Genomic DNA, 18,805 nt, shown 5'->3' with positions numbered 1-18,805 from the left:
TTATTTGATCAATGTAGATTTTTATTTGACGTGGTTGTTTTGTCTATGACCATAACTTTGCACTTTGTTTAGTCATCTCATCGATCTATAAATACAATCACATTGGCTGTGCAGGTATCTATTCTCTCTCTCCCAATGGCTGTGTAGGGATCTCTCCTCTCTCTCCTCTCTCTCCCCTTGGCTGTGTAGGTATCTCTCCTCTCTCTACTCTCTCTCCCCTTGGCTGTGTAGGTAATCTCTCCTCTCTCTCCTCTCTCTCCCCTTGGCTGTGTAGGTATCTCTCCTCTCTCTCCTCTCTCTCCCCTTGGCTGTGTAGGTATCTCTCCTCTCTCTCCCCTTGGCTGTGTAGGTAATCTCTCCTCTCTCTCCTCTCTCTCCCATTGGCTGTGTAGGTATCTCTCCTCTCTCTCCCCTTGGCTGTGTAGGTATCTCTCCTCTCTCTCCTCTCTCTCCCCTTGGCCGTGTAGGTATCTCTCCTCTCTCTCCTCTCTCCCCCCTTGGCTGTGTAGGTATCTCTCCTCTCTCTCCCCTTGGCTGTGTAGGTAATCTCTCCTCTCTCTCCTCTCTCTCCCATTGGCTGTGTAGGTATCTCTCCTCTCTCTCCCCTTGGCTGTGTAGGTATCTCTCCTCTCTCTCCTCTCTCTCCCCTTGGCCGTGTAGGTATCTCTCCTCTCTCTCCTCTCTCTCCCCTTGGCTGTGTAGGTATCTCTCCTCTCTCTCCTCTCTCTCCCCTTGGCTGTGTAGGTATCTCTCCTCTCTCTCCTCTCTCTCCCCTTGGCTGTGTAGGGATCTCTCCTCTCTCTCCTCTCTCTCCCCTTGGCTGTGTAGGTATCTCTCCTCTCTCTCCTCTCTCTCCCCTTGGCTGTGTAGGGATCTCTCCTCTCTCTCCTCTCTCTCCCCTTGGCCGTGTAGGTATCTCTCCTCTCTCTCCTCTCTCTCCCCTTGGCTGTGTAGGTATCTCTCCTCTCTCTCCTCTCTCTCCCCTTGGCTCTGTAGGTATCTCTCCTCTCTCTCCTCTCTCTCCCCTTGGCTGTGTAGGGATCTCTCCTCTCTCTCCTCTCTCTCCCCTTGGCTGTGTAGGTATCTCTCCTCTCTCTCCTCTCTCTCCCCTTGGCTGTGTAGGTATCTCTCCTCTCTCTACTCTCTCTCCCCTTGGCTGTGTAGGTAATCTCTCCTCTCTCTCCTCTCTCTCCCCTTGGCTGTGTAGGTATCTCTCCTCTCTCTACTCTCTCTCCCCTTGGCTGTGTAGGTATCTCTCCTCTCTCTCCTCTCTCTCCCCTTGGCTGTGTAGGTATCTCTCCTCTCTCCCCCCTTGGCTGTGTAGGTATCTCTCCTCTCTCTCCCCTTGGCTGTGTAGGTATCTCTCCTCTCTCTCCCCTTGGCTGTGTAGGTATCTCTCCTCTCTCTCCCCTTGGCTGTGTAGGTATCTCTCCTCTCTCTCCCCTTGGCTGTGTAGGCATCTCTCCTCTCTCTCCATTTGGCTGTGTAGTTATCTCTCCTCTCTCTCCTCTGGCTCCCTGGGCTCCCAGAACCAATAACTGATCATGTACCTTTTTTATTTCCTCTCCAGTTCCCCCTTAAACGCCCTGATACGCTGATGCTACTTATTTACCACTTCACTGAACTCTAACCATGGCATTTCCTCTCCTCTGCTGCAAGGGGGTTGTTCTCTTCCTCACACCCTCCTGCCTCACTCTCTCCTGCTTCACACCCTCCCTTTCCCCTTCCTCACACCCTCCTGCCTCACTCTCTCCTGCTTCACTCTCTCCTGCCTCACTCTCTCCTGCTTCACACCCTCCCTTTCCCCTTCCTCACACCCTCCTGCTTCACACTCTCCTGCCTCACTCCCTCCCTTTCCCCTTCCTCACACCCTCCTGCCTCACTCTCTCCTGCTTCACTCTCTCCTGCTTCACTCTCTCCTGCCTCACTCTCTCCTGCTTCACTCTCTCCTGCCTCACTCCCTCCCTTTCCCCTTCCTCTTGCCTACACCCACCCCCCACAGCTCTCCAGCTATGTGTCTCATTGTATTTTTCTCTCTTCTCTCTCTAAATATATCCACCCACCCTCTCTCTCCACCCACCCATGTGTATCTACACCCCCCTTCTCCCCCTTCCTCTGTTGGTGGCTGTGCGTGTACACAGTCCTGTCGGATAAAGTTAGCCATGCCCAGACAATCTAATCTGACACGCCTTTACATAACAATTCAATCTGAAGCACTCTGCCTGCATCCCCTTAAAACACACACAAAACTCCAAGGTGCTTTATTTTCATTAAACATGATTTGTAAGATCATGAGAAATGAAATATGAAATATGTAACACTTAGCCTCTCTCATCTCCTGTGTATATCTGTTACATCCTGTACATGTGCACTATATCTTGTTTTGTCTCTCAATGTCAACATGGGTTAGAAAGCACAGAGATCAAACATGACCGTTGCTCCTTCACACCACATTTCGCACACTCACTCAGTGTTTTCATGTAGGTAGGAACCTCTCTGAGGAGGAACCTAGTAAATCTTAAATAATAACAACGGAGAGTTATAACCCGGCTGACATTATTCCGCTGAACACCTTGACTTCTCCTGGCTGCTGTTTTATCTGTTGTCTGCCAATAAAGCTTTCCATGAAAATGTCACATGAGGAAAGGCTTGGCCTCCAGAGTGTGCGAAGCATTAAGAAGCACTGGATTCATTAAACTGTCTGTCAGCGTAAGTTTTGATCTCAGGTCAGTTTGCAGAGTGAGTGGGAGGAGAGAAAGCGAGGGAAGGAGGAAGAGGAGGATGAGAGAAACTGAGAGAAAAGATGAGGATAATGGGAGAGAAAGAGAGGATGAGAAAAAGAAGGGTGGAGATAGGATGTGAGTAAAAAAACAAAAAGGACAAAAGGGAGGATTGGCAGATGAAAGACAGAAGGAGGGGTTGGAATTGGGTTGATGTGGAGGAGAATGAGGGGAGGGTAATGGTCCTGCAACGAGTGTAACTTGGGAAACCTTTCAGGGTGAAAGGTGAATGGAAAACTCTCAGAGAGAAGGAACATTGAGGAGATAGAGAAGGAGAAATAGGGAGGATGACCATCACTGTTAAGAAATAGTTTCGATTAAAGTTTGACCATAAACAGGAAAAAAATACAGTAATGGAAAAGTACCCAACTGTCATACTTGAATAAAGTAAAGCTACCTTAATAGAAAATGACTCAAGTAAAAGTGAAAGTTACCCAGTAAAATACTACTTGAGTAAAATAATAAAAGTATTTCGTTTTAAGTATACTTAAGTATCAAAAGTCACTATAATTGCTAAAATATCATCAAGTATCAAAAGGAAAATAACAAATATTTTTAAATTCCTTATATTAAGCAAACCAGACTGCAAAATTTTTTAGTTTTACAATTTTTTACGGATAGCCAGGTGCACACTCCAACACTCAGACATAATTTACAAATGAAGCATTTAGGTTTAGTGAGTCCTCCATGTAATAGGCAGTAGTCCTGCTAAGCATTTGAAATGTAAATTAGTACTTTGGGGTTTTAGGGAAAATGTATGGAGTAAAAAGTACATCATTTTCTTTAGGAATGTAATAAAGTAATAGTAAAAGTTGTCAAAAATATAAATAGTATAGTATAGTACAGACACCCCAAAAAACTACTTAAGTAGTACTTTAAAGTATTTTTACTTAAGTACTTTACACCACTGAAAAATACAGCTGTATTATATATACCAGTGAGTTACGCGTCAGAGCCGCCACCGCGGACAGACGCCCACCCAGACCCTCCCCTATAGGTTCAGGTTTTACTGTCACGTTCTGACCTTAGTTCTTTTTGTTATGTTTTTGTTTTAGTATGGTGAGGGCGTAAGTTGGGTGGGTAGTCTATGTTCTTTTTTCTATGTTGTGGTTTTGTGTTTGGCCTGGTATGGTTCTCAATCAGAGGCAGGTGTTGTTCGTTGTCTCTGATTGAGAATCATACTTAGGTAGCCTTTTCCCACCTGTGTGGTGTGGGTGATTATTTTCTGTTTAGTGTTGTGTGTGAGTACCTGACAGAACTGTTGGGTTTTGTTCTATTTTTGTTTTGCTTCAGTGTTCCGGTTTTAATAAACAACATGGACACTTACCACGCTGTGCATTGGTCCGATATTTCCTCAGAAGAGGAGGAGAATCGTTACAGTTACTGTATGTTCTCAATGCTGCAATGAAAGCATATAAGTCATAAAGACCCGTGCACATCTAGTACGATAATATATAACAATAATACATGCCATTTAGCAGACACTTTTATCCAAAATGACTTACAGTCATGCGTGCATGCATTTTATACATATGGGTGGTCCCATGAGTGAAATCCAATATCTTGGCATTACAAGCTCCATCTGAGCTACACCACGATAACTAAAACGACAAAAACATCTTTCTAATTCAAGCGGTTGTCTGTCCTCCCACTACAGTGTTTCAAGGCTGTGATAATCATTCATTATTTATAAAGTCCATTCATATCCAACACATTAACTATAACAACAAAATCTTTCTTATTCAAGTGAATGACTGTGTTTCAATGTAGCGACGTTGATGTATCATCATTAGCAAGTCTGATACACGCTCCTCAGTGAGTCACATTTAAGCAGATCATCGGTACACAGACACACACCACAGCGATAACAAGAAAGTAAAACAAGGATGAAATTCTGTGTTCCTCACCCACTAACTAATACAAATAAGTGCAGGAGCCCACGGTTCCTTCCTCATCCCCTTCTTGGGCCCTTCAAGCGTGACTGTAATCATAATCTATCCTAAAAATCATGTTTTTAAAAGGTTGACGGCGGGGGTGTGGAATTGACAAAGATGTTCCTCTTTAAAAAAAAGAAACAAGATATGAAAAAAAGTTAATGTAATTAACCCCCATGGGGTCCCTATTCCCTAAATAACCGCTAACTTGTGAGGCAACACTAACGGTCTCTGGCTCTACAGAGAGAGACCATCAGACCTCAGGAAACTCAGATGGTCTGAGCCAGGCTTGCCTCTTGTCACAAAGCATCTTGTCACGGCTGGACAATCACAAAAATGTCAATCACTGAAAGGATATGTATATGTCTTGTTTTTGGTATTCTCTCTTTTTGTCTAGTTCTGTTTCTCTTTTTCTCTCTCACAAACACAATTACACACACACCTACACACACCTACACACACACACACACACACACACACACACACACACACACACACACACACACACACACACACACACACACACACACACACACACACACACACACACACACACACACACACACACACACACACACACACACTTTCTCTTTCTCTCTCTCTCTCTCTCTCTCTCTCTCTCTCTCTCTCTCTCTCTCTCTCTCTCTCCCTCGCTCTTTGTCAATGCTTCCTCATTCTGTCTTACTCTCCTTTTCATTACTTCTCTTAAACAAACTTAATCTCCCCTTCTCACAATTTGTGTGTCTCTCCGTTGACCCTTCTCTTATAATAAAAAAAACTGGCTACCTCATTACAATCTTCATTATTATGAGGTCATCTCATTATCCAATGGAAATAAATGAGAGGACCACAATATGAACACTAATGCCCTCTCTTTCTCTTTCTCTCTCTCTCTGTCTTTCTATCTCTCAATTCTATTTCAAGTCATTATAAGGGCGTTATTGACATGGGAAATATACGTTAACATTGCCAAAGTAAGTGAAGTAGATAATAAACAAAAGATAAATAAAAATACTAATTAACAGTGAACATGACACTCACGAAAGTTCCAATAGAATAAAGGCATTTCAAATGTCATATTATGTGCAAATAGTTAAAGTACAAAAGGGAAAATAAATAAACATAAACATGGGTTGCATTTACAATGGTGTTTGTTCTTCACTGGTTGCCCTTTTCTTGTGGCAACAGGTCACAAATCTTGCTGCTGTGATGGCACACTGTGGTATTTCACCCAATAGATATGGGAGTTTATCAAAAATGGGTTTGTTTTCTAATTCTTTGTGGATCTGTGTAATCTGAGGGAAATGTGTGTCTCTCATATGGTCATACATTTGGTAGGAGGTTAGGAAGAGCCGCTCAGTTGCCACCTCATTTTGTGGGCAGTTTGCACATAGCCTGTCTTCTCTTGAGAGAAGCCCATCTGTAAATAGCCCAACCAACCAACTACCTACCTCATCCCATATTAGTTTTTTAAATATTTTTCTGCTCTTTTGCACATCACTATTTCTACTTGTACATCCTCATCTGCACATATATCACTCCAGTGTTAATTGCTAAATTGTAATGACTTCGCCATTATGACCCATTTATTGCCTGACCTCCTTACTTCATCTGCACACACTGTATACAGCTTTTTTATTGTGTTAATGACTGTACGTTTGTTTATCCCATCTGTGTTGTTGTTTTTGTTGCAATGCTTTGCTTTATCTTGTCCAGTTGTAAATGAGAACTTGTTCTCAACTGGCCAACCTGGTTAAATGAAATATATATATTTTTTAAAGAGCCATGTCTGCCTACTTCGGCCTTTCTCAAAAGCAAGGCTATGCTCATTGAGTCTGTACATAGTCAAAGATTTCCTTAAGTTTGGGTCAGTCACAGTGCTCAGGTATTCTGCCACTGTGTACTCTCTGTTCAGGGCCAAATAGCATTCTAGTTTGCTCTGCTTTTTTGTAAATTCTTTCAAATGTGTCAAGTAATTATGTTTTGGTTTTCACATGACTTGGTTGGGTCTAATTGTGGTGCTGTCCTTGGGCTCTGTTGGATCTGTTTGTGTTTGTGAACAGAGCCCCAGGACCAGCTTGCTTAGGGGTTCATCTCTCTGTAGGTGATGGCTTCGTTATGGAAGATTTGGGATTTGCTTCATTTTAGGTGACTAGATGGAATTTGTGGTCCTGGCAACTGGACCTTTTTTGGAACACATATTTTTGTCTTACTGAGATTTACTGTCAGGGCCCTGGTCTGTGCAGACGATCTAGGTGCTGCTGTAGGCCCTCCTTGGTTGGCGGACAGAAGCACCAGATCCTCAGCAAACAGTAGACATTTGACTTCAGATTCTAGTAGGGTGAGGCCGGGTGCTGCAGACTTTTTCTAGTACCCTCGCCAATTCATTGATATATATGTTGAAAGGGTGGATCTTAAGCTGCATCCCTGTCTCACCCCACAGCCATGTGGAAAGAAATTTTTGCCAAGTTTAAACGCACACTTGATGTTTATGTACAGTTGAAGTCGGAAGTTTACATCCACCTTAGCCAAATATATTTAAACTCAGTTTTTCACATTCCTGACATGTATTCCTAGTAAAAGGTCTTTGGTCAGTTAGGATCACCACTATATTTTAAGAATGTGAAATGTCAGAATTATAGTAGAGAGAATTATTTATTTCAGCTTTTATTTATTTCATCATATTCCCAGTGGGTCAGAAGTTTACACACACTCAATTAGTATTTGGTAGCATTGCCTTTAAATTGTTTAACTTGGGTGAAGCGTTTTGGATATCCTTCCACAAGCTTCCCACAGTAAGTTGGGAGAATGTTGGCCTATTCCTCCTGACAGAGCTGGTGTAGCTGATTCAGGTTTGTAGGCCTCCATGCTCGCACATGCTTTTTCAGTTCTGCCCACACATTTTCTATGGGATTGAGGTCAGGGCTTTGTGATGGTCACTCCAATACCTTGACTTTGTTGTCCTTAAGCCATTTTGCCACAACTTTGGAAGTATGCTTGGGGTCATTGTCCATTTGGAAGACCCATTTGCGACCAAGCTTTAAAAAATAGAACTGTTTGGCCTTAATGACCATGGTTTGTCCTCCTAACAAAACCATGGTCATTATGGCCAAACAGTTCTATTTTTGTTTGATCACTCCAGAGGACATTTCTCCAAAAAGTACGATCTTTTCCCCCATGAACGTTGTCAAGCATTTCCCTACACTCGCATTAACATCTACTAACCATGTGTATGTGACAAATAACATTTTTTATTTTTTTATTCGTGCAGTCTGGCTTTTTTATGGGGGTTTGGAGCAGTGGCTTCTTCCTTGCTGAGTGGCCTTTCAGGTTATGTCAATATAGGACTCGTTTTGCTGTGGATATAGATACTTTTGTACCTGTTTCCTCCAGCATCTTCACAAGTCCTTTGCTGTTGTTCTGGGATTGATTTGCACTTTATGCACCAAAGTACGTTCATCTCTAGGAGACAGAACGCATCTCCTTCCTGAGTGGTATGACGGCTGCATGGTCCATGGTGTTTAAACTTGCGTACTATTGTTTGTACAGATGAACGTGGTACCTTCAGGCGTTTGGAAATTGCTCCCAAGGATGAACCAGACTTGTGGAGGTCTACAATTTTTTCTGACGTCTTGGCTGATTTCTTTGGATTTTTCCATGATGTCAAGCAAAGAGGCACTGAGTTTGAAGGTAGGCCTTGAAATACATCCACATGTACACCTCCAACTGACTCAAATTATGTTAATTAGCCTAGCAGAAGCTTCTAAAGCCATGACATCATTTTCTGATCTGTTTAAAGGCACAGTCAACTTAGTGTACGTAAACTTCTGTCCCACTGGAATTGTGATACAGTGAATTATAAGTGAAATAATATGTCTAAACAATTGTTGGAATAATTACTTGTCATGCACAAAGTAGATGTCCTAACCGGCTTGCCAAAACTATAGTTTGTTATCAAGACATTTTTGGAGTGGTTGAAAAACGAGTTTTAATGACTCCAACCTAAGTGTATGTAAACTTCCAACTTCAACTGTACATGGATTTTATTATGTTGTATGTTTTTTCCCAACACAACTTTCCATCAATTTGTATAGCAGAGCCTCATGCCAAATTGAGTCAAAAGCTTTTTTGAAATCGACAAAGCCTGAGAAGACTTAGCTTTTTTTTGTCAGTTAGGGAGTGCAGGGTAAATATGTGGTCTGTTGTATGGTCATTTGGTAAAAAGCCAATTTGACATTTGCTCTGAGGGAGGGAGCCTAAATGGGGTGTGGGCATGGTTGACTTGGAGGGGGGATTGATTGGTTTGGTGTGGGGGTGTTGATGCAGGTCCTTTAGGGTCAATGCGAAGGTGGGCACTGCTGCCTTGTTTAGGTGAACCTGGTCGTAAAGGCTATTCAAGTCCTGGCGAGCCAGGTAGACATTTGGTTTTAAGGCACAGTTACAGGAAATACTTGCATTTACCCGCTGTGTGTTAGCAGGGTGGAGATAAGCACTTGTGCTTTGGGGAAAGTAGAAGAAGCTTTTTTAATCTCTTTTTTGAGTGCCGTGGCTGCCCTTTCCTGTTGTGTTATCAGGTTGTTTGTGCCTGTGTGTGTTATTATGTGTCTGGGTGACCCTAGTGGTCCTCAGGCAGAAGGTTCTAGGGTGCGCTTGCTGTTTGGACATCAGAGTTTAGACACTGTGTGTTTGGGAAAAAGTATATTTTCTTGTATAAGTTTCCAGTTTGAGTCCATAAGGAGTACAATCTGTGGCTTGTATATGTCCTAAGTGGGTGTGCGGGGGGGGGTTGTCAGGAAAGCTATCAGGGTGGCTGACGGAGGGATGCTCAGAGAGGGTGGGTTGCCCTGGGCTTTGATTTCTTCATTTGTCTGTCCTGCTGTGATGCCGAGGCTATGGTCAGGGTCTAAGGTGGGCTGTTCTGCTGGCTTCTCTGCGGGGGTAGCCAATTCTATAATGGGTTGTTCTCTGTCACACGTCATCATTCTCACCTTCTCCTCGAGCACTTTCACCTTCTCCTCTAGTGCTCTGTTCTTCTCCTGCTCCTGCTCTTTCTCCTGTTGATGTTGTCTCATCACAGTCCAGAGTCCAGAGTGCAGATATGTCTCTCTTTCCGCTTGGGGTTGTTGATCTGCGGGGTTATATAATGAAGAGATCTGGCCTGACACGCTCGAGGTGGGGGTATCTTTCACAAGAGAGAGCTTATCCTGCTGAGCTAGCTCTTTGATTATGTGAAAGTCCAACTGAAACTGTTTGGGGTTGCCCTGTACCATTACTGTTCCAGACTTGCACAGGTTGACATTGGCTGACTCAGAGTCCTTGTTGTCTAATATCCTAAGTTTCCACCCATCGCTAACACCCCCCCCCCCCTAACAAAGGGGTAGTGTGTTAATATATAACTGCACAGGGGATGGTCTGTGTGGAAGATGAAGTTGCTTATGTTCCCATTTTAATAATAGTCAGCAAAAAGTGTCTCTTGGTTTTCCATAAGGAACTTCTTTTTGTACTCTTTTCGTACCTTATCATTTTTTTTTACATCCAAACGGTACTGTATTGTAATGACCTCTGAACAGAGGGAGGGGGCTTCAACGACCTCTGCATTTTGGTGGGGTAGGCTGTGAAACTCTCCTGCCACTGTTGGGCTCAAGGGCTTTGACAACTCTCACTTCACACCACAGTGCTAATTGAAGTTGCAGTCAGATATGTTCTGTCCTAGCATGCTTGGTAGCCTTAACTTAGCATTCAGTCCTTATAAAGCAAAATATAACACTGTAATGTATTTTTTTTCATGGCTGTAAAAGTAGCTTCAGACTAAACATTACTTACTCAGTTCCAGGTTGGATGGTGTTTTTAGGTTACTGTTGTTTGCTAGCCAGAGCATTTGCTGCGAAGCTTGGAAATAAGAATCTTTGGTAGTAGGAATCCTTCCAGGAAATGTCATCCAAAATCAGGTTGTAGGTTTGGAGTTTTGATTTGGAGTGAATGTAATGTTGTGTAATATCCTGTATACGTCCTTGTGGAAAAATCCACGTTTATCTAACTCTAAATCTATATTTTTGTAAAAACATCCTGAAAAATGCAGGAGCTCATCTGCTTTCTCTCTCTCTCTCTCTCTCTCTCTCTCTCTCTCTCTCTCTCTCTCTCTCTCTCTCTCTCACTCTCTCTCTCACTCTCTCTCTCTTTCTCTCTCTCACTCTCTCTCTCTCTATTACTCTCTCTCTCTCTCTAGATAAGGTAAATGCCTGGGGGTGGAGGGGGCGCTGATGACTTATCTTGTCTCATCTGTTGTCTTATCTCTTGTCTGTCTCTCTCTCTCTCTAGTCACCTCAGGAACCTGGGCTATCCTGTTATCCAGCTAAATGAGTGGAAGATGAGTCACTGAGAAGAGGTATCGGAAGAGAAAAAAAGAGAGAGAAAGAGAGAGAGAAAATGTGAGAAAGCAAAACAGGAATATAGAACATCATGGGGAGTCACACAATGTCATCCCACTCCTTAGCAATCCAATCTCCCTCCCCATGGGACAATAGTGGGTTGGAAAGGCAAGCCTGCAGATTCATTGATGGGAAGGATGGACAAAGTGTATTCAGGGGAGTCATGCCTATTTGTCGGTAGGTACCGTGCCCCCGTCACGATCTTCTGGGACATTATTAAGACTAAGTTGGAGCTGACTGTACAGTATCCAGGAGTCATGCAACAGAACTGTGTGCCCCGTTCTCACACTCACCGCTCTTTTTGGGGTCTTCACACTTATTTAATGTGAAATGTCCTCTTTTAGAAGAAGATTTTGTATGAGGGAGATCTGAGCCATGCTTTAAGTTGGCACTTGCTCCCATGTTTAACGTGCTGATATCAATTATACATTTAATGTGGCTATATAGAACAGATCTATAAGGAAATCAGGACTCTATGTGGACTAGTACCATAAATAAATGAAGTTCTGTGGACTAAGAGAATCCGGTTCACCCTGAAGACTTATTTTATGAAGTCCAGGATACAGTTCTCTCTATCTGTAGTTTGAGCAAAGTACAGACCACCTGGCTTTGGTTACATCTCTCAGGAAGTCAGATATCCAGAGCAACACACACACACCTGAGGAAGGACTAGTCCATTGGAGTGCTGCAGAAGGGGGATGACAGGACAAACAGCACTGCAGTGTGACAGTTATTTCCAATCATCTCCATGATCACTCAAACCAACAAGCTACAGCTGTCTCCCCAGATCTGCTTGTTGATGGCACTCCAGCTCAACAAATCCGATAACACCGATAATCCATTGTCATAGAGAATAAATAATAGTCAACAGACAAATTGCAAATATAATTACTCTCTGAAAGAGGATTTCATCACATCAAACGGCCTGCAGAGACTGTGGATGTCGGGGGAAAGAACAAGACACCACAGGAGACATGGTGAGCAAAGAGACTAATCACTTGGTCACTGGCCAACACACCAACAGCAAGACCACCGACAAGCTGCCTGGCACCATGACAGTGCGCTCAGTGCTGCTGAACCGCGACTCGCCGGATATCGAGAGCCGCTTAAAGCGCCGCCGCAACCGCACCCAGCAGGTCCGCTTCAAAGACCTGGAGGATGGACTAGGCAGCGGGACCACTGGAGCCAAGAGCTACCAGAAGACTGCCACTGAGTGTGACAGCCCCCACCCCTTCCGGAAGAACAGCCCCACAAGCCCCATGGCCCCCCAAGGATGGCTTACGGAGGCCTCGGTGGTGGGGGCAGTCCGAGGGGACATGGCAGACACCATTGAGGTGGTGGCGGCATTTTTGGCTCGGGCGCCCCCTCACCCGCTAACCCCAGGGCCCACGCGCCGCTGCTGGGCACCACCACCATCACCCCCACTGCCGTACTCACTCACGCTGCCCCTCTCCCGGAGGCAGTGCACTAGCATGGCCATCCAGACCTCCCCCCGCCTCCAGAAGCCCAAGCCCTCCGTGCTCTCAAATGTCCGCAGCGTTGGGGACTCGGTGGGGGTGGATGGGGACGACAAACAGGACAACGAACATGATGAGTACTACACTACCCACAACTACCTTTCAGAGCCTGCATCCAGAGATGGAAACGGCCCTGGGTTTAAGGCTAAGCAGGGATTGGTGAACCAAACCCAGTGCCTCAGGAATAGTGAGGCTAAAGCTAGCTCCCTTGCTGTTGGGAATCACATGGACTCTTCCTGGCATAACTCTTCTTGTTTTTCCCCTCCTAAATGCCAGGGGAGTGCAACTCCGTCCCAAGTGAGGAGGAGAAGGCGCATAAACAATGCAATCAGTGACCCAGGAAGGGAGGTGTCCGACTGTACCACTCCAACACAGATGGAGAGTCCCTGTGTCTCCCCTCCTAACACCCCACCTCCCTTGACAGTGCAGCCCTGCACCTGCCCACCTCCCTCGACTGTGGGTCCATCCACCTCCTCACCTCCCTCGACTGTGGGACCCTCCACCTCCCCACTTCCCTCGACTGTGGGACCCTCCACCTCCCCACCTCTCTTGACTGAGCAGGCCTGCACCACGCAAACAAAAGCTGACAGTCCCTCCACCTGCCCACCTCTCTCGACTGTGGGACCCTCCACCTCCCCACCTCCCTCGACTGTGGAACCCTCCACCTCCCCACCTCCCTCGACTGTGGAACCCTCCACCTCCCCATCTCCCTCAACTGTGGGACCCTCCACCTACACACCTCCCTTGTCTGTGCAGGCCTGCACCACCCAAACACAAACTGACTGTCCCTCCACCTTCCCACCTCCCTCGACTGTGGGATCCTCCACATCCCCATCTCCCTCTGCTGTGGGACCCTCCACCTACCCACCTCCCTTGTCTGTGCAGGCTTGCACCACCCAACCACAAACTGACTGTCCCTCCACCTTCCCACCTCCCTCGACTTTGAGACCCTCTATCTCCTCACCTCCTACTGTGCCCTCCACCTCCAAATCTCAGACTGTGCTTCACTATGCCTCCTTACCTAAAACTGTGCTAACCTCCACCCATCCACGTTGTGAAATTCCCCCTCTGGTGGTTCTGCCTTGCATCTCCCAGAATGAGTCCACCTGTACATCTCCCCCCAGAAAATCTGTGCTTCCTCTGACTGTGCTTCCATCTAAAGCTCAAACCACTCCACATCACACTACACAAACTGAACCTGTTCCACCCTGTACCTCCCTGATTCAAATCAAACTAACATGCACCACCACAACTACAACCAAAGCCTCAATTCAAAATTGGCCCACCCAATCACCAACTCCAATGATAGATCCGGACACAGCCCCAAATTGCCTCGACCCAAAACAAACTCATGTTCTAGCCCCCTACATTGCCCAATTTTGCCCCACTCCAACTCCAACAATAGCCCCCTACTCAGCCCCATCTTTCTCCACCACCTCGACTCCAACTCCAACTATAGCCCCCTACTCAGCCCCATCTTTCTCCACCACCTCGACTCCAACTCCAACGATAGCCCCCTACTCAGCTCCAACATTCTCTGCCACCCCGACTCCAACTCCAACGATCGACCCCTACTCAGCTCCAACATTCTCTGCCACCCCGACTCCAACTCCAATGATAGCCCTCTACTCAGCTCCAACTTTCTCCACCTCCCCAAATCCAACTCCGACGATAGCCCCCTACTCAGCTCCAACTTTCTCCACCACCCCGACAATAGCCCCCTACTCAGCCCCGACTTGCCACACCACTCCAACTATAGCCCCCTGCACCATCCTAACACAAACTGCCCCACCCTGCTCCTCCTTAAATAAAGCAGCAATCTACTGCACCTCTCCACCTCCAACTGTGACATTGTGCCACCCAACAACCCAAACCGTCCCTCCCTACATCTCCTTAATTCAGACCATACCACCTGGGAACCCCCCATGTCAGACTATACCACCTGGGAACTCCCCATGTCAGACCATACCCCCTGTGAACCCACCATGTCAGACCATACTCCCTGGGAACCCTCCATGTCAGACCATACCACCTGGGAACCCCCCATGTCAGACCATACCACCCTGCTTCTCCCAACCTCCAGTAGTTCCTTCCTACTCTGCCCACATTCAAATCCAAACTATAAAATACTGCTCCTCTCCCTCTCCCATCGTAAAAAGCTGCAACTCCCCACCTCCAATGGTAAAATCCTACCATACACTTCCAACGGGTCCATCTTGCGCCACACCCACAAAAACTGTGCCCCTCTATGCTTCCACATTTCGGCCTGCGCCCCCCTACACCCCCCCACCTCAGGCCCAACACTGCAGCACTCAGGACAGGAGGGTGATAGAGTGGGAGTGTAGAGGGGAGAGAAGGATACTTCCACCGCCACCCCCGCCACCTCCCCCATACACCCCACGCAAAGAGGGGGTGAGCTGTACCTCAGGCCCAGGCCACCGGGCGCCCCTACTCAGGCGAGCGAGTGAGAAGGAGAAGTCAGGGAGATCAGGGTCACCTGTGCACTGTCCCCGAGCCTGTTCTCTGAAACACAGAGCTCAAACACCCCCGGAGGTCCCTCTGAAGGGGAACCAGGGGGACCATGGTTCCTCGCCAACCAAGGCCGTCCCCAGACCCACCTGCCTGGGCCAGGCTCAGGCTCAGCTGGGGGCTCAGATTGGTGCCCTCCATAAGATACTCTGCTCTGGGCCCAACATCCCCAACAGCCAGCACGCTTTCCCCCCCGGCCAGTACCCCTCCGGGGGCTGCTCTGGCTCTGGAGGGGGCTCCTCGGTCAGGCCCCTGACCTCCATCCAGGCAGACACACTGAGGCAGGTGCAGGAAATCTTGGGGGGGCTGGTGTCAGGGGCCAGGAGTAAACTGGATCCCACCTGGGTGGCAGAGAAACTGATGGGCCCCAATGGGCCCCTGCACGACATCCGCAGCCTGCAGACCCAGCTGCACAGCCTGGAAGGGGTCTTGGAGACCAGTCAGAATACCATCAAGGTACTGCTGGACGTTATTCAGGACCTGGAGAAGAAGGAGGCTGAGAGAGATGGGTGAGTGAGTCCCACTGAGCCAACACAGATCATCGGCAATTTCCTTTTTGTTCCCAATTAGTGCTCTGAATATGACCTGACAAATTAAAAATAAAGGGCGATGACCATGAAAACTCAGGACCATAGATAATGCTTGCTTGGGGACAATATTATAATTATACAGACGCGTATATAAGCCATGCTTCCCCCAAAAATGGACCAAGAAAATAATTGATCTTTCGTCATAATTTTCAGTCAATTCACAAGATGCTGATTATATCTCACCAGAGAAAGCATCCGAGCGAAGAACAGCGGCACTCTGTTCCTGTATGTGTAGCCCATCTATCTGATGATGTCTGGAAAATAGTATTACTTTGTTGCCGCCCATGGCATTGAATGCAAGGGAAACCAATGAGCATTTGGCCTGCTTTGTTCCAAAAAGTATCAAATAAAGCCAATCAGTGTTGAACTAAACTGAGCGAGCTCAAATGTGAATAGCTCTGGCTCACCCCCCCCCAAAAAAAATGTCAAGGGAAGTCAGTTTGGATTTTTCTTCACATCAATCACATCACATCAAAAACTTGAATTGTTGCATCTCATTGTGTTGTCCTCTGGTGGCTAGCTAGCTAGCTAAAATGGGTCATTCCTGCATTAGATGGAGATAGGGTTTTGGATTGTGGTGTTACTTAATTCTTCGTACTGGCCAATGATTATAACAGTGACTCTGATCCAACCATAAATTCATACATTGTGCCCCTTGCCTGAGATGATGGAAGTTCAATATGTAGCTAGATGTAGTAGGCTAATGTTAACTAGCTGGCTCATCGTTGCCAATGAAAGGAAGTTAGGCTAGCGAGCAAGAATTTTAACCAGGTAACTAGGACAAAAAAACTAAAAACGTGAACTGTATGACCGCGTCATAGACCGTTTCGGCAGCATGAAAGAGAGGAGGATGGTATTGGCATTTCTCTATGTGCACACACACAGGCACACACACATATACACACACAAACAGACACCGACAGAGAAATCAGTACCATGGACAGCAACATAATTTTTAGCTTACGTTGATTTGACTAAATCGTTTTGGGGTATTTTAGTTGTCACTGTATTAGACTCAGGACCATACATAATGGTAGGTAATTTGTAGGTAATTTGATGATGTTGAAATGGTGCTGGAATAGTGGAGGCAGCTCTTGTATTCTTTGCGAATTCTCTGTGGTTCTAAATCAATAGTTGTTAGGTGGTTTGAAAATGTCGCAAACATTAACTTGCTTGACCATACTGTAGGTTATCTAACAGTTTGTTACATGCAATATGCTTTGTGGACTTCACCGGGCAGATGTTGCTCTCCGGTTTTGTGAAAAAGCACAGGTGTGGTTGAATTTATTCTGCCACTGTGTCTTCTTATTGTCTCGGCCTTAGGCCTATATATCCCGGTGGCAAGGCATATGAATTAACAGGTTATAGAGCAAACAAAGCAATTATCACAACACATACTGTAGGTTGTCATATGGCTATTTTTTCCAGGCTTGGCTTCCCCAGTGATGTTACCCTCTCACCGCTACTGTAATTATATAAGCCTAACAGAATTCCGAGAACAAAAATGTTATTTAATTGGTTACTTTAAAGATAGAGGAGGAAAAAATTAAGAAAACTGAAGAATGGTTAGTGGAATTATAGAAAAGATAAGGTAAGGATAAGAATAAAGGAATGCCTCGAAGCACAGAAACACAAAGGACAAGAAAGTAAATGTCACACATAAATGCTCTTAGCTCTGCTTCGAGAGGTTATTGTTTGTGCAAAGATTTGTCCAATGTGAAAATTAATCAGCCCCAGAGTATACAATGTGATCATAGCTTGGCACGACAACATTTCCTTTCTCATTCTGGAATCAAATCGAGGGTTATTGTTGGTAGCTGTCACTCCTCGGATGATGATAGAAAAACCAACAGCATGCAGCCCTGTTATAATCCAGCATGTGTTGTGTTATTCATATTACAGATGGACGTTTGTTTTGTTTGAGCTTTCCTGTTCTACCGCCCATCTATTTATAGGCCAACCCCAGCATGGTGAGGCTGTAAATACTTTGGGCGGACAGAATTAAATGTACATTTGGTAAAAATGAGGAGGAGAGGAGAAGCAGGGAGGGTGTGAGGAGATGCCAGATGAGAGAGAGAGAGAGAGAGAGAGAGAGAGAGAGAGAGAGAGAGAGAGAGAGAGAGAGAGAGAGAGAGGAGAGAGCCAGATGAGAGAGAGAGAGAGAGAGAGAGAGAGAGAGAGAGAGAGAGAGAGAGAGAGAGAGAGAGAGAGAGAGAGATTAAATCCAAATGATGAAATCCATCACGTCAACAAGTCAAAACTTTTCTCATATTCCCAACCAAAATTTAAAAACTTCAAATGAGAAATTAATACGCACATTATTTATTTATTTGTATTAAAAAAAATCGGGGGGGGGGGGCTACACATAATTTCTATATAATTTCCTCATTGCAATGGGCGGCAATAGCGATCAGTGCTGATGGTGAGGTCATGCGGGTGCAGGCTTTGGGTTTAGTTGCGGCACAGGCTCTTAGTGTAAACCCTTTATGATTCTCATCAGCACTTTAATTAATCTACTTCCCACATTTCTAAGCTGTTTACGGATTTTTCCACCGTTGGTATCATACCAACATGGTAGATCAGAGGAGGGGGGAAAACTCCTGGAGAGAAGACATGCATGTGGTCTATGGAGGAAAAAGTCTGTAATCATGAACGGTGTAATCACCAATGTACTGTGGTTGCGAATGTGAACGCCTGGGTGGGATAACATATTTCAGCCTGGTCTCATAGACGAGACGTAACATAGTAAATGTAAATCCAGGACACTCAAATGAACCTTAACCCTTTTAACTAACCCTTCCCCTCACCCAAACCGTTTAACCTAACTCCAAAACTTAACTTTAACCTTAACCCTAACCCTAACCCTTAACCGTATCCCCTAGCCTAGCTAACGTTAGTCACCAAGCTAGAATTTGTATAAGGCAAATGTATAGCAACCCAAAGGTTTCAAGATCGAATCTCATCACTGACACCTTTAGCATTTTAGCTAATAACCAACTCCTAAACATAACCCTAACCCCTAAGGTT

General features: G+C 45.6%; 1 protein-coding gene across 1 annotated transcript in view; it reads left to right on the top strand.

The window, feature by feature from the left end:
• LOC118391504 (mucin-2) overlaps window positions 1-18,805 on the top strand; it is a 55,932-nt gene that overhangs the window by 9,371 nt on the left and 27,756 nt on the right. The window contains exon 2 of the mRNA XM_035782969.1: window positions 11,033-15,697. Coding sequence (XP_035638862.1) covers window positions 12,117-15,697 — 3,581 coding nt within the window. The 5' untranslated portion in view covers window positions 11,033-12,116. The remainder of the gene's footprint in view (window positions 1-11,032; window positions 15,698-18,805) is intronic.

The sequence above is a fragment of the Oncorhynchus keta genome, chromosome 12 (genome assembly GCF_023373465.1).
Source record: "Oncorhynchus keta strain PuntledgeMale-10-30-2019 chromosome 12, Oket_V2, whole genome shotgun sequence".
NCBI lineage: Eukaryota > Metazoa > Chordata > Actinopteri > Salmoniformes > Salmonidae > Oncorhynchus > Oncorhynchus keta.
This window is presented reverse-complemented; position numbering and strand designations above follow the sequence as displayed.